Raw genomic sequence first — 12,767 nt, forward strand, 5'->3', positions numbered from 1 at the left:
AAGTTGCCTGACCAGGCGGTGGCGCAGTGGATAGAGCGTTGGACTGAGATGCGGAGGACCCAGGTTTGAGACCCTGAGGTCATCCGCTCATCTGGTTTGAACAAAGTTCACCAGCTTGGACCCGAGGTCGCTGGCTCAAGTAAGGGGTTACTCGGTCTGCTGAAGGCCTGCGGTCAAGGCACATATGAGAAAGCAATCAATGAACAACTAAGGTATCGCAACGAAAAACTGATGATTGATGCTTCTCATTTCTCTCTGTTCCTGTCTGTCTGTCCCTATGTATCCCTCTCTGACTCTCTCTATGTCTCTGTAAATAAATAAATAAATAAATAAATATCTTTTTTAAAAAAAGTCAATACTAGATACATAATGATTACTGGTTCTATGAACAGATAGCTTCTGCCCCTTAGTTTGTCCAAATTATAAATGAGAAAAGGGACCTTTTACCTCCTGAGCAAATATATTTTTGAAGACCTCTTTGGGGACATCTTTTGATTAGCTTATAAAAAGAGAATGAATTTTGTTGTTGTCGTTTTGTCTTAAAGCATTTTGGAAAATCGGAATTTCAGCTTTTTTATACCAGACAACCTTGACTTGTTCACAGGTTACTGCAGGCTGCCTCACCTAATAAGGAAGAATTGTCCAAGACTGAAAGTGAATTAACACGTGGCCTGTCTGAGTTCTACCTGAGAAGGTCGTGGGAGGGGTGTGCTTTGTTGAACCCGGAAGACAGCAAAAAGAAACGTAGGTGCTTACAAAGCAGGTTTCTTGAGCAGTCTTTTTTGAGACTGTTTTAAAAGATTGACCTCATTCCCTAAAATGAGGTTGAAATGGTAACTGAATAAACAAGTTCTTAGTACAATAGTACAATTCTTCCTTCTTAATGAATAAACCATTTTCGTTTTTATAACAGAAATTTAAATACAACTTTTGTGTGCCACTTACAAAATTATTTGTTCATCTGCTACGTTGCCTTTTCAGTTACTACTCCATCTCACAGCTTAACAAAATTTACAATATTCTTATGTTGTTGAACATTTAATTGTTATTTTTATCATTATAAATAATATTGTGTGTGTAAAAGATTTGTTCTTTAGTGATTTCTTTAGCATAAACCTCCAGGAAAAGTGACTACATCCTAAAGTGGGAAAAATAGCTCCTGGTATAGAATAAAAGTGGTGTTTTTTGTAACTAGAGCAGTTCTTGCTTCCCCAGGGGTGACATTTATTTTACTTTTCTGCCCACAATGTGTTGGTAGGAGGTGTCCCTCCTACTCCAGTGAGGCAGAAGATGAACACCATGTGCCGCTCCTTGAAGATGTTGAATGTAGCCAGGCTGAACGTCAAGGCTCAGAAGTTGCACCCCGAGGGCAGCCCCGATGCCGCTGGGGAGAAGGGGCCCCCACAGCCAGTTGGCGGAAGAATGGGCAGACCCGGAAGCAGAGGCAGAACAGGAAGTCCCAGACCTAAAGGTATCTCCTCTTCCATAGCGTGTGAAGTCTGAATCCATGCGTACTCCTCTGTACCATCCTATTTTTATAAGTTTCAGTCTTATCCTTTAGTTAACAAACATTCACAATAATGCATATTATTGCATATGTGTTTCATGCCCACAAATGTGTTATGGGGGAGCACAATAATTTTTTTTTTTGAGAGAGGCAAGGAGAGAGAGACAGAGACAGGGACACTGAGCTGCTCTTGTGTGTGCCCTGACTGGGGAATTGAGCCGGCAACCTTTGCACCGGGATGGTGCTCCATCCAGCTGAGCTGTCTGGCCACTGACTGATTTTTAGAGAGATGGAAAGAGAAAGGGAGAGAGGGGAGAAGGAAGAAGAGCATTCATTTGTTGTTCTCCTCAGTTATGCATTCATTGGCTGCTTCCTGTGTGTGCCCTGACCAGGAATCGAACCCGCAACCTTGTTGTTTCAGAATGACACTCTTAACCAACTGAGCTAACCAGCCAGGGCTGGAGCACAATAAATTAGTAAGATAATGTCCTCTCCTTAGATTTATGACCCTGCTACAAACAACAGTAATCAGCAGATATAATGCATAGGTTTGCTTTTATGGCAGGCCTGTCCCCCTGAGTCTCATAGTGTCCCATGGCACAGAGAATTGTGGCCTTGAACTGTTGCCTGGCTTCCGCCTGTAGGCTGCAGGCACTGAAGTGGGTTGCACAGTGGAAGGAAAGAAATCAGCAGCTATATATAGTACATATAATGGGAACCAATAAAACGAATACATAAGAGTTGAGAATCCACAACAGAAAACACTTGCTCGTTTGGGAAGTAAAGACATAATAGGAGTCGAGAAAGGAAAGGCCAGTCCTGGGCTAGAGCAGGCTGAGGAGGTCTCTAAGGAGCCAGTGGAGCCCAGGTTAGACTGTGAAGAATGAGCAGAATGAAGGTGGTGGGAAGGTCAGAGAAGAAGAGGATGGGACAGGGTTAGCATGTACAAAGTCACAAAGAAGAGCTGTGGTTGGCTGGAAGACACGTGGTTCAAGAAGTTTGATGTGTTGTGTAGGAAGAGGGAGGGAGAAGTTCATGCGGAATCTAGGGCTAGGTTGTGGAGGGCTTTCAGAGTTGGGCAAAAGACTCTAGTCCAGTAGCTTTTCTTTTCCTATTATTTTTCTTCTCATTTTTCATTTACTTTTTAAATGGATTTGAGAGAGAAGGACACACACACACACACACACACACACACTGATCCATTGTTCTACTTAATTATGTAGTCATCGGTTGATTCTTGCATGTGCCCTGACCAGGGATAGAGTGTGCAACCTTGGCATATCAGGATGATGTTCTAACCAAATGAGCTACCCAGCTAGGGCTTTTTTTTCTTTTGTTTTTTATTCAGTGAGAGGAGGGGAGGCAGACAGACTCCACCTGGCAAGCCCACTAGGGGGCGATGCTATTCCCATCTGGGGCGTTGCTCCGTTGCTCAGCAACTGAGCTCTTATTAGTACCTGAGGCAGAGGTCATGGAGCCATCCTCAGTACCCAAGGCCAGCTTGTTCCAATTGAACCATGGCTGTAGAAGGAAAAGAGAGAGAGAAGTGAGAGGTGGAGTGGTGGAAAAGCAGATGGGCACTTCTCCTGTGTGCTCTGACTGGGAATCGAACCTGGGACATCCACACACCGGGCTGACACTTTACCACTGAGCCAACTTTCCAGGGCTAGCTTTTCTTTCTTTTTAAAAAAATAGATCAGCCTGACTTGTGGTGGCGCAGTGGATAAAGCATCGACCTGGAACGCTGAGGTTGCCGGTTCGAAACCCTGGGCTTGCCCAGTCAAGGCACATATGGGAGTTGATGCTTCCTGCTCCTCCCCCCCCCTTCTCTAAAATGAATAAATAAAACCTTTAAAAAAATAGATCAATTATAGTCTGTTTCTCTCTCACTTTTTTTTTAACACAGAATTTTTTTAAAGTTTTTTTTTAATTTATTCATTTTAGATAGGAGAGAGACAGAGAAAGAGAACTGTTTATATCTTCCTTGTGATTGTCTTTTTATAGTCTTTTTTTTTACAGAGACAGAGGGATAGATAGGGACAGACAGACAGGAATGGAGAGAGATGAGAAGTATCAATCATCAGTTTTCGTTGCGACACCTTAGTTGTTCATTGATTGCTTTCTCATATGTGCCTTGACCGCGGGCCTTCAGCAGACCCCTTGCTCGAGCCAGCGAACTTGGGTCTAAGCTGGTGAGCTTTTGCTCAAACCAGATGAGCCCGCACTCAAACTGGCGATCTCGGGGTTTCAAACCTGGGTCCTCGGCATCCCAGTCTGATGCTCTATCCACTGTGCCACCGCCTGGTCAGGCTTTATGGTCATTTTTAATTTATTCCTAGTGACTTTATGCCTCCAACTTTGTTTCTCTTGGTATTAATATAACTACGTTAGCCTTCTTTTGGTTAGTGTTTGCCTCAATATCTTTTCTATTCATTTATTTCCAGTGTTTCTTTGTCATTGTTTTGGGTATGCCTTCTTTTGGGGCGGGGTATGCCTTTTATAAGCACATACTTTTTTGTTTCCAAAATCCAATCTGACAGTTTCTGTCTTTTAACCAGTGACTGTATTTGCAAAAGACATGTTTATAATTATTATGATTTCTAATCAGCTGGAGTATACTTTTGTGCCTTATTTTGTGTTTCCTATTGTTTTTCTTTCTAGCACGCTTTGGGGTTCATCCAGTTTTCTTTTTTAAATTTTTTTTTTGAGTGAGAGTAGGGGAGATAGACAGACTCCTGCATTCGTCCCGACCAGGACCCACCTGGCAACCCCCATCTGGGGCTGATGCTCTGCCCATCTGGGGCTATGCTCGCAACTGAGCTATTTTTAGCACCTAAGGAAGAAGCTCCACAGAACCATCCTCAGTACCCGCTGCTGATGTGCTCTATCAATTGAGCCATGCCTGCAGGAGGGAGAGAGAGAGGAAGAAGGGGGAAGGAGGGAGAAATGGATGGTTGCCTCTCCTGTGTGCCCTGACTGGGAATTGAACCCAGGACTTCCACACGCTGGGTGGACACTCTACCACTCAGCTGATTGGCCAGGGCCCATCCAGTTTTTTTTAATTCTTCTCTTTCCTTCCTATTAGGTTTGGACGCTCTATATAGTTTATTTCTTTTCCATTAGTAGTTACCCTTAAATTGATAACATGTATACTTTATGGGCAAAGTCTTTTGAAATTAATCACTGTCTCTGCACTTTCTCAACCCTGACTACTGACTTTGTGGATCAGACAATTCTCTGTGGCCAACAGGATGCAGAGCAGCATCCTGGGCCTGGGCCTGCTGTGTGCCCGCAGCGCCCTCCGCCTCCCCACCAGTCAAAGCAGCCCCGACATAGCCAGAGGCCCCCTGGGTGGCCAGTGGAAAACCATTGCTTAATATTTACATTGACTTCCGCTGGGTTTGATGATCAGTTTGACCTTTTAACTTCATTTATTTACATTTTTTTCAATTACAGTGTACATACATTATTAGTTTTCGGTGTATAGCGTACTAATTCACGCCTTCACCTTTCTTCCCATCCTTCCAACTCCCCTCCTACCTGGCAGCTATCACTTCGTTCTCTACATCTATGAGTTTGTTTTGTTTGTTCATTTTGTTTTTTAGATTCTACTTATAAGTGAAATCATGCAGTATTTGTGTTTCTCTGTTCACTGAGCATAATACCCGCTAGGTCTATCCATATTGTTGCAAATGGCAAGATTTTGTTTTTTTTATGGCTGAGTCATATTCCATTGTATCTATATGTACTGTATCTTCCTTATTTATTTGTCCATTGACAAATGCTTTTATGTCTTGGCTGTTGTCGATAGATAATGTTGCGATGAATATAGGGGTTCATATATGTTTTTAAAATAGGATTTTGGGTTTTTTTGGATAAATTCTCTGAAGATAGAATTGCTGGGTCATATGGTAGTTCTGTTTTTAGTGTTTTGAGGAACTTCCATGTTTTCCTTAGTGGCTACATTCTGACAGGTGTGAGGTAATATCTCATTATGGTTTTAATTTGCACTTTCCTGTTTGTTAGTGATGTTGAACAGCTTTTCATGTCTGTTGACCATTGGTATGTCCTTTTGGGAGAAATGTCTATTTAGGTCTTCTGCCCAGTTTTTAATAGTTTTTTTTTTTCATTGATATATGTGTCTGTTTTTCTGCCAGTACCATGCTGTTTTGATTACTCTAGCCTTGTAGTATATTTTGATAACAGGTAGCATGATTCGTCCAACTTTGTTTTTTTCTCAAGATTGCTTTGGCTATTCTGGGTCTTAGGTGGTTCCGTATAAATTTTAGAATTATTTGTTGTAGTTTTATGAGAAATCCCATTGGTTTTTTGATGAAGACTGCATTGATTCTGTAGATTGCTTTGTGTAGTACGAATTTCTTTTTGGAGAGAGAGACCAGAAGGGAGAGAGATGAGAAGCATCAACTCGTACTTGCAGGATTTTTTAGTTGTTCATTGATTGCTTCTCATACATGCCTAGACCAGGTGGTTCCAACCGAGCTACTGACCTCTTGCTCAAGCCAGCGGCCATAGGCTCAAGCCAGTGACCATAGGATCATGTTGATGATCCCATGCTCAAGCCAGCAACATCACGGTTTCGAACCTGGGACCTCAGCGTCCTCGGTGAATGCTCTATCCACTGTACTACCACCAGTCAATCTAGTATAAACAATTTAACAATGTTATTCTTTCATTCCACGAGCATGGTATGTGCTTCAATTTATGTGTATTTTTTATAGTTTCTTCAATGTATTATAATTTTCTGAGTACATGTCTTTTACCTTGGTTAAATTTATTTCTAGTATTTTGTTCTTTATGATGCAATTCTAAATAGGATTGTTTTATTAATTTCTATTTTCCTTTAAGTTTTTAAAATTTTTCTGAAGTGAGAAGCAGGGAGGCAGAGAAACAGACTCCCACATGTGCCCGACTGGCATCTACCCAGCAGGCCCACCAGGGGGCGATGCTCTGCTCGCCTGGGGCATTGCTTCATTGCAACCGAGCCATTCTAGCGCCTGAGGCAGAGGCCATAAAGCCATCCTCAGTGCCCGCGCCAACTTTGCTCCAATAGAGCCTTGGCTGTGGGAGAGGAAGACAGAGATAAAGAGAAAGGAGAGGGGGGAGGAGGGAGAAGCAGATGGGCGCTTCTCCTTGTGTGCCCTGGCCAGGAATCAAACCTGGGACTTCTGCACACTGGGCTGACGCTCTACCACTAAGCCAACTGGCCAGCACCTCTTTAAGTTTTTAAAATTGATTTTAGAGGAAGGGAGGGAGAGACAGACAGACAGAGACAGAAGGAAATGTTGATTTGTTGTTCCATTTACTCATTAGTTGGTTCTCTTATGTACCCTGACTGAGGATCAAACCCATAACCTGGTGTATCAGGAAGATGCTCTAACCAGCTGAGCTACTTGGCCAGAGCAGTTTCTATTTCTAAATGCATTATTGGTTATAAAAATGCACTGAGGCCCTGGCCGGTTGGATCAGTGGTAGAGCGCCAGCCTGGCATGCAGGAGTCCCGGGTTCGATTCCCGGCCAGGGCACACAGGAGAAGCACCCATCTGCTTCTCCACCCCTCCCCCTCTCCTTCCTCTCTGTCTCTCTCTTCCCCTCCCGCAGCCAAGGCTCCATTGGAGCAAAGTTGCCCAGGCGCTGAGGATGGCTCCATGGCCTCTGCCTCAGGTGCTAGAATGGCTCTTGTTGCAACAGAGCAATGCCCCGGATGGGCAGAGCATCGCCCCCTGGTGGGCATGCTGGGTGGATCCCAGTCAGGCGCATGTGGGAGTCTGTCTGATTGCCTCCCCGTTTCCAACTTCAGAAAATACAAAAAAAAAAAATGCAACTGATTCCTAAATATTAATTTTGTATTCTGCTACTTTACTGAATTCATTTATCAGCACGAATAGTTTTTTGGTGGAATCTTTAGGGTTCTCTTTATATAGTGTTATGTCATCTTCAAATAATGAGAGTTTAATCATACCTTTCCAAGTTGGACACATTTTATTTCTTGCCTAATTGCTGTAACTCAGACTTCCAGTACTGTGTTGAATATGGGTGGTGAAGTGGACATCCTTATCTCGTTCCTGATCCTAAAGAAGAGGCTTTCAGCTTTTTACTGTTGGTGTGACGTTAGCGGTGGGTTTGCTGAGATGTGTTCCCTCGCTTTCCACTTTGCCAAGAGTTTTATCTTTTTAAATGGGTGCTGGATTTTGTCAGATACTTTTTCTATCTGTTGATAGGATCACATGATTTTTTATTCTTCATTTTGTTTATGTGTTATATCACATTAGTAGATTTTATATCTATTTTCATCAGGAATATTGGCCTATAATTTTATTTTTTTCCTGTGAATAACTTGGTTACTTCCTCTAAGAAAATCTATGCCAGTGAGGTTTATCTTTTTCTTTTTTTTTTTCTTTCTTTTTGACAGAGACTGAGTCAGAGAGGGACAGAAAAACAGGAAGGGAGATGAGAAGCATCAATTCTTTGAGGCCCCTTAGTTGTTCATTGATTGCTTTCTCATATGTGCCTTGACCATGGGCCTCCAGCAGACTGAGTAACTCCTTGCTCAAGCCAGTGACCTTGGGTCCAAGTTGGTGAGCCTTGCTCAAACCAGATGAGCCCACGCTTAAGCTGGTGACCTCAAGGTCTTAAACCCGGGTCCTCCACATCCCAGTTCGACGCTCTATCCACTGTGCCACCGCCAGGTCAGGCCAGGTCATGCTAATTTTAGAATCAAGATAATGCTGGCCTCCTAAAATGAGTCTGGGATCCTTCCCTACTCTTCAGTTTCTTGTACTATTTTGGGAAGGATAGGTGTTCATTTTTCTCTGAATGTCTGATAAATTTCACCTGTGAAGCCATTTGGTTTATGGCTTTTGTTTGTTGGGAGTTTTGTTATTATTGATTTGATTTTGTTAGTAGTTATCAGTCTGTTCAGATTTTCTGTTACTTCCTTATTCAGTTTTGGAAGATTGTATGTTTCTAGGAATTTATTTATTTCTTTGAGTTTGTCCAATTTGTTAATGTACAATTGTATTTTCTTATAATCCTTTGTATTTCTGTGGTCACTTGTCACTTCTCTTGTTTCTGATTTTACTTTTTTGGGTCCTCTCTATTTCTTGATGAGTCTGGCTAAAGGTTTATCCATCTTGTTTTTCTTTTCAAAGAACCAGCTCTTGTTTTTATTCATCTTTTGTATTCGTTTTTAGATTCTGTTTGGTTTATTTCTGCTCTTTATTATCACCAGAGTGAGTGAGTTTGTGAACAAGTGAGTTTGTGCCCCTGCCCTTTAAGAGAACACCTTGAGCTACAGAAACACTTTCTCTTTCTTGATGTGATCCTGCTGGTTTTCACAGCCAGATATTATGGGGGCTCCTTGTTCCAGAACTGATGCTCGTGGCTTATCCGGGATCCCTTGCTCCTCAGAGGGGGCCTCAGCAGCTGAGAGAGCCCTCGGTGTGGCACCTGCCTGGTCTGCATCTCCACCCTTCCTACCAGTCTCAACATGTCTTCTTTAAACACTTAGTTACGGGACTTCTTTCTAGCTAATCTTTCGGTGGTTCCCAGTGTGGTTTTTTTTTTTTCCAAGTGAGAGGAGGGGAGTTTGTGAGACAGACTCCTGCATGAGCCCGACAGGGATCCACCTGGCAATACTGTCTGGGGCCAATGCTTGAATCAACTGAGCTATATATTTTTAGTGACTGAGGCTGACACTCTTGGACCAACTGAGCTATCCTCACTGCCTGGGCCAACACTCGAACCAGTTGAGCCACTGGCTGTGGGAGGAGGAAAGGGAGGGGGACAGAAGTAGATGGTCACTTCTCTTGTATGCCCTGACCGGTAATCGAATTCAGGACATCCACATGCCAGGCCGACACTCAACCACTGAGCCCACCAGCCAGGGCCCCCAGTGTGTTCTATAATGTAATTCTAATTTTGGTGTAGTTATGGATGGGAGGAGGCAAGCACAGCCTTTTCTTTCTCCACCATCTTGACTGAAAGTCTTCCATTTAACTTTTTTATTCCCATAGATTTTAAAACTGAAGAGGAGCTACAATCTTACATATGTGAAAATTACCAAAAGACAGTGGCCACAGGAGAAACCGAGTTGTATTCATGTGCTCGGAACATGATCTCAACCATTAAAGCATCTTTGAAGTCCAAAGGCACCAAAGACGTAGAGGTAAGAGAGCCCTGATGATGTGTCATAAGTGTCGTCGTTGCTTATTGGTGGGTTTGGGTCATGTGCTTATCATACATGTATGATTCAAGAATGATAAGGTGAGCAAAGAAGTGAGCACAGCTGAAGATCTTGGAAGTTGGGCACAGTGACTTAATAAGGTAGAAACCCGAGGAAGGTCGGCTGCTTACATGGGCTTCTCCTCTAGTGAGACTGCAGAAGGCAGCCAGCGGTTCTTAATTCTGCCTGTACTTGAGAGTCACCTAGAACATTTTAGTGGCTGATGCCCACCTTCCTCCAGGCCCACAGACATAGACCTCTGGGTGTTGGGACCCAGGCAGCTATACAATTAAAAAGCTCCTAAATGATCCTGATGCACAGGGAGCATTGCAAACCACTGTTTGTGACCGTGTTGTCGCTTCTGTTTGTGGTTAGCGAAGCTGTGCTCCTCTTAAGCGAATAGGAGTTCTTTTAATACTTAGGCAATCACTACTTTATAGAATCATCCTTTTATGAAAGTTCAGATCTGCAGACTTGCTATATTCATGTCCAAATACTTTTTAAACATGTTCATTTTAAAGATAGAAAGAAAGACTATTCAACCCTGGTCAGGTTGCTCAGTTGGTTAGAGTGTTCCCCTGATACACCAAGATTGCAGGTTCCGTCACCGGTCAGGGCACATACAGGGATCAGCCAATGAATACATAAATAAGTGGGACAAGGCCTGACCTGTGGTGGCACAGTGGATAAAGTGTCGACCTGGAACGCTGAGGTCGCTGGTTCAAAACCCTGGGCTTGCCTGGTCAAGGCATGTATGAGAATTGATGCTTTCTGCTCCTCTCCCTTCTCTCTCTCTCTCTCTCTCTCTCTCTCTCTCTCTCTCTCTCTTTCTGTGTCTCTCTCTCTCTTTAAAAAAACTGAATAAAGTTAAAAAAAATAATAAGTGGGACAAGTTCATCCCTCTCTCTCTCCCTCTCTCCTTCTCTCCCTCTCTACCTTTCCCCCCCTCCCTCCCTCCCTTTCTCCCTCCCTCTCTTCTCCCTCTCTCCTCCTCTCTCACCCTTCCTCTTTCTTTCTTGCTCTCTTCCTCTTCCTACCCCTCTTAAATTTTTTATTTTTTTATTTTTCTGAAGTCAGAAGCAAGGAGGCAGAGAGACAGACTCCCATATGCACCTGACCAGGATCCACCCGGCATGCCCACCAGGGGGTGATGCTCTGCCCCTCTGGGGCATTGCTCAACTGGAGCCATTCTAGTGCCTGAGGCGGAGGCCATGGAGCCATCCTCAGTGCCAGGGCCAACTTTGCTCCAGTGGAGCCTTCGCTGCGGGAGGGGAAGAGAGAGAGAGAGAAAGAAAGGAGAGGGGGAGGGGTAGAGAAGCAGATGGGCACTTCTCTTGTGTGTGAATTGAACCCAGGACTTCACATGCCAGGCCGACAATCTACCACTGAGCCAACTGGCAAGGGCTTAAATTTTTTTTAAAAGAAAAGAATATTTGTTTTACTCTTTCTTAGATTTTTTTTTTCCCCCGAATGCACGAGAGACAGAAAAATAGGCAGGCAGGTAGGGAGAGAGATGAGAAGCATCAAGTCATAGTTGCATCACTTTGTTTTCTTTTCTTTTGAGTTTAAAAGATTTTATTTACTGATTTTAAAGAGAGAAGAGGTGGGGGCAGTGAGCAATATGAACTCATAGTTGCTTCATTTTAGTTGTTCATTGGTTGCTTGTTATATGTGCCTTGACCAGGCAAGCTCAGGGTTTTGAACCGGTGACCTCAGCGTTCCAGGTGGATGCTTTATCCACTGTGCCACCACAGGTCAGGCTGTAGTTGCGTCACTTTAGTTGTTCATTAATTGCTTTTCATACGTGCCTTGATGGTGGGGGATGGGGGCTCCTGCCGAGCCAGTGACCCCTTGCTCAAGCCAGCGACCATGGGGTCATGTCTGTGATCCCATGCTCACGCTGGTGTCCATTGTGCCAACATTGGTCAGGCAGATTTTTTTATTTTTTATTAATTTTTACAGAGAGAGGAGAGGGTGTGGATGGAGCGAGAAGTATCAACTCATAGTTGTTTCACTTGAGTTGTTCATTGCTTGCTGTTGTATGTGCCGTGACCAGGCAAGCCCAGGGTTTCAAACCGGCGACCTCAGCGCTCCAGGTCGACACTCCATCCACTGCGCCACCACAGGCCAGGCCGTCATTTCACTGTTTTTGATTCACACGAAAGAAGGGGGAATGTGTAAGGAAGGGAATGTCCTCCCCTTCTTCAGACATTCGTCATGTGGGAAGAAATTAGAAATAATGACAGGAATGTAACATTCTCCTTTGTGATAATTTTGTATTTTCAGAGGAACTGCCTGCAGCAAGTTAAAAGTAACCTCTTAAAAACTAGCAGAAGTCTCAGACAGAATATAGGGAAAAGCCTGGATAAAGAAGACAAAGTCAGAGAGTAAGTAACGAATTTTTTTCTTTTTTTTTAACCATTCCTCTAAAACAAAGCTCTGAGCTGGGCATGTACGCATTTAGAATGACGGCAAATTGCTCAGAGGCTTTGTAGCAGATTCTTTATGCGTGAATAGGCAGTTTGAGGCGCTGATTTCCCTGTAACCATTGCGTTATTTAGAGAAAGCAGTGACTCTCCGGTTTGTTGTTTTTTGTTTAAGTAGGTCTGTGATTAAGAAAGGAGCCTTTAGTTAAGTGGCATTCAGAGTAGATGTAACCAAATGTTTCTTCCTTCAAGGTGCCAGCTTCAGGTGTTTCTTCGCTTGGAGACCTGTGTGCAGTGCCCGTCGGTACATGAGAATGCGGACGAGGTGGACCAGGTGGTGGAGGAGGCAAGTATGATGCCGGGGCGGCTGGGAACTGCCACAGATGCTTCCGGCTGCCCTGCAGCCATGGGTGATAGTTCTGGAAAACCCCTTCCGGCAGCATGTAGTAATTCTGTAGCGCCCCCTGCAGGTGGCAGAGTTGCTGCGCATGGTGTGTCTAACTGAGGACTCGGCATACCTGGCAAAGTTCCTGGAAGGCATTCTGGGCTTGTAAGTTGGATGACTCCTACCTTAACTTTAAAACTATTTTGC

The 12,767-nt window shown here is 43.8% G+C and overlaps 1 protein-coding gene and 1 non-coding gene across 4 annotated transcripts in view; both read left to right on the forward strand.

Moving 5' to 3' along the window:
* The window catches only part of TICRR (TOPBP1 interacting checkpoint and replication regulator), a 52,903-nt gene that overhangs the window by 16,681 nt on the left and 23,455 nt on the right, over positions 1-12,767 (forward strand). For all 3 annotated transcript variants that reach the window (XM_066238844.1, XM_066238846.1, XM_066238845.1), the window contains exons 6-11: positions 605-744; positions 1,259-1,471; positions 9,541-9,692; positions 12,036-12,136; positions 12,428-12,521; positions 12,646-12,725. In XM_066238844.1, the coding sequence (XP_066094941.1) occupies positions 605-744; positions 1,259-1,471; positions 9,541-9,692; positions 12,036-12,136; positions 12,428-12,521; positions 12,646-12,725 (780 nt within the window). The remainder of the gene's footprint in view (positions 1-604; positions 745-1,258; positions 1,472-9,540; positions 9,693-12,035; positions 12,137-12,427; positions 12,522-12,645; positions 12,726-12,767) is intronic.
* On the forward strand, positions 2,050-2,181 carry LOC136311398 (small nucleolar RNA SNORA42/SNORA80 family). Its single transcript, XR_010726786.1, has one exon. It is a non-coding gene; the product is annotated as a small nucleolar RNA SNORA42/SNORA80 family (small nucleolar RNA).

This window comes from Saccopteryx bilineata, chromosome 7 (assembly GCF_036850765.1).
Source record: "Saccopteryx bilineata isolate mSacBil1 chromosome 7, mSacBil1_pri_phased_curated, whole genome shotgun sequence".
NCBI classification, from domain to species: domain Eukaryota; kingdom Metazoa; phylum Chordata; class Mammalia; order Chiroptera; family Emballonuridae; genus Saccopteryx; species Saccopteryx bilineata.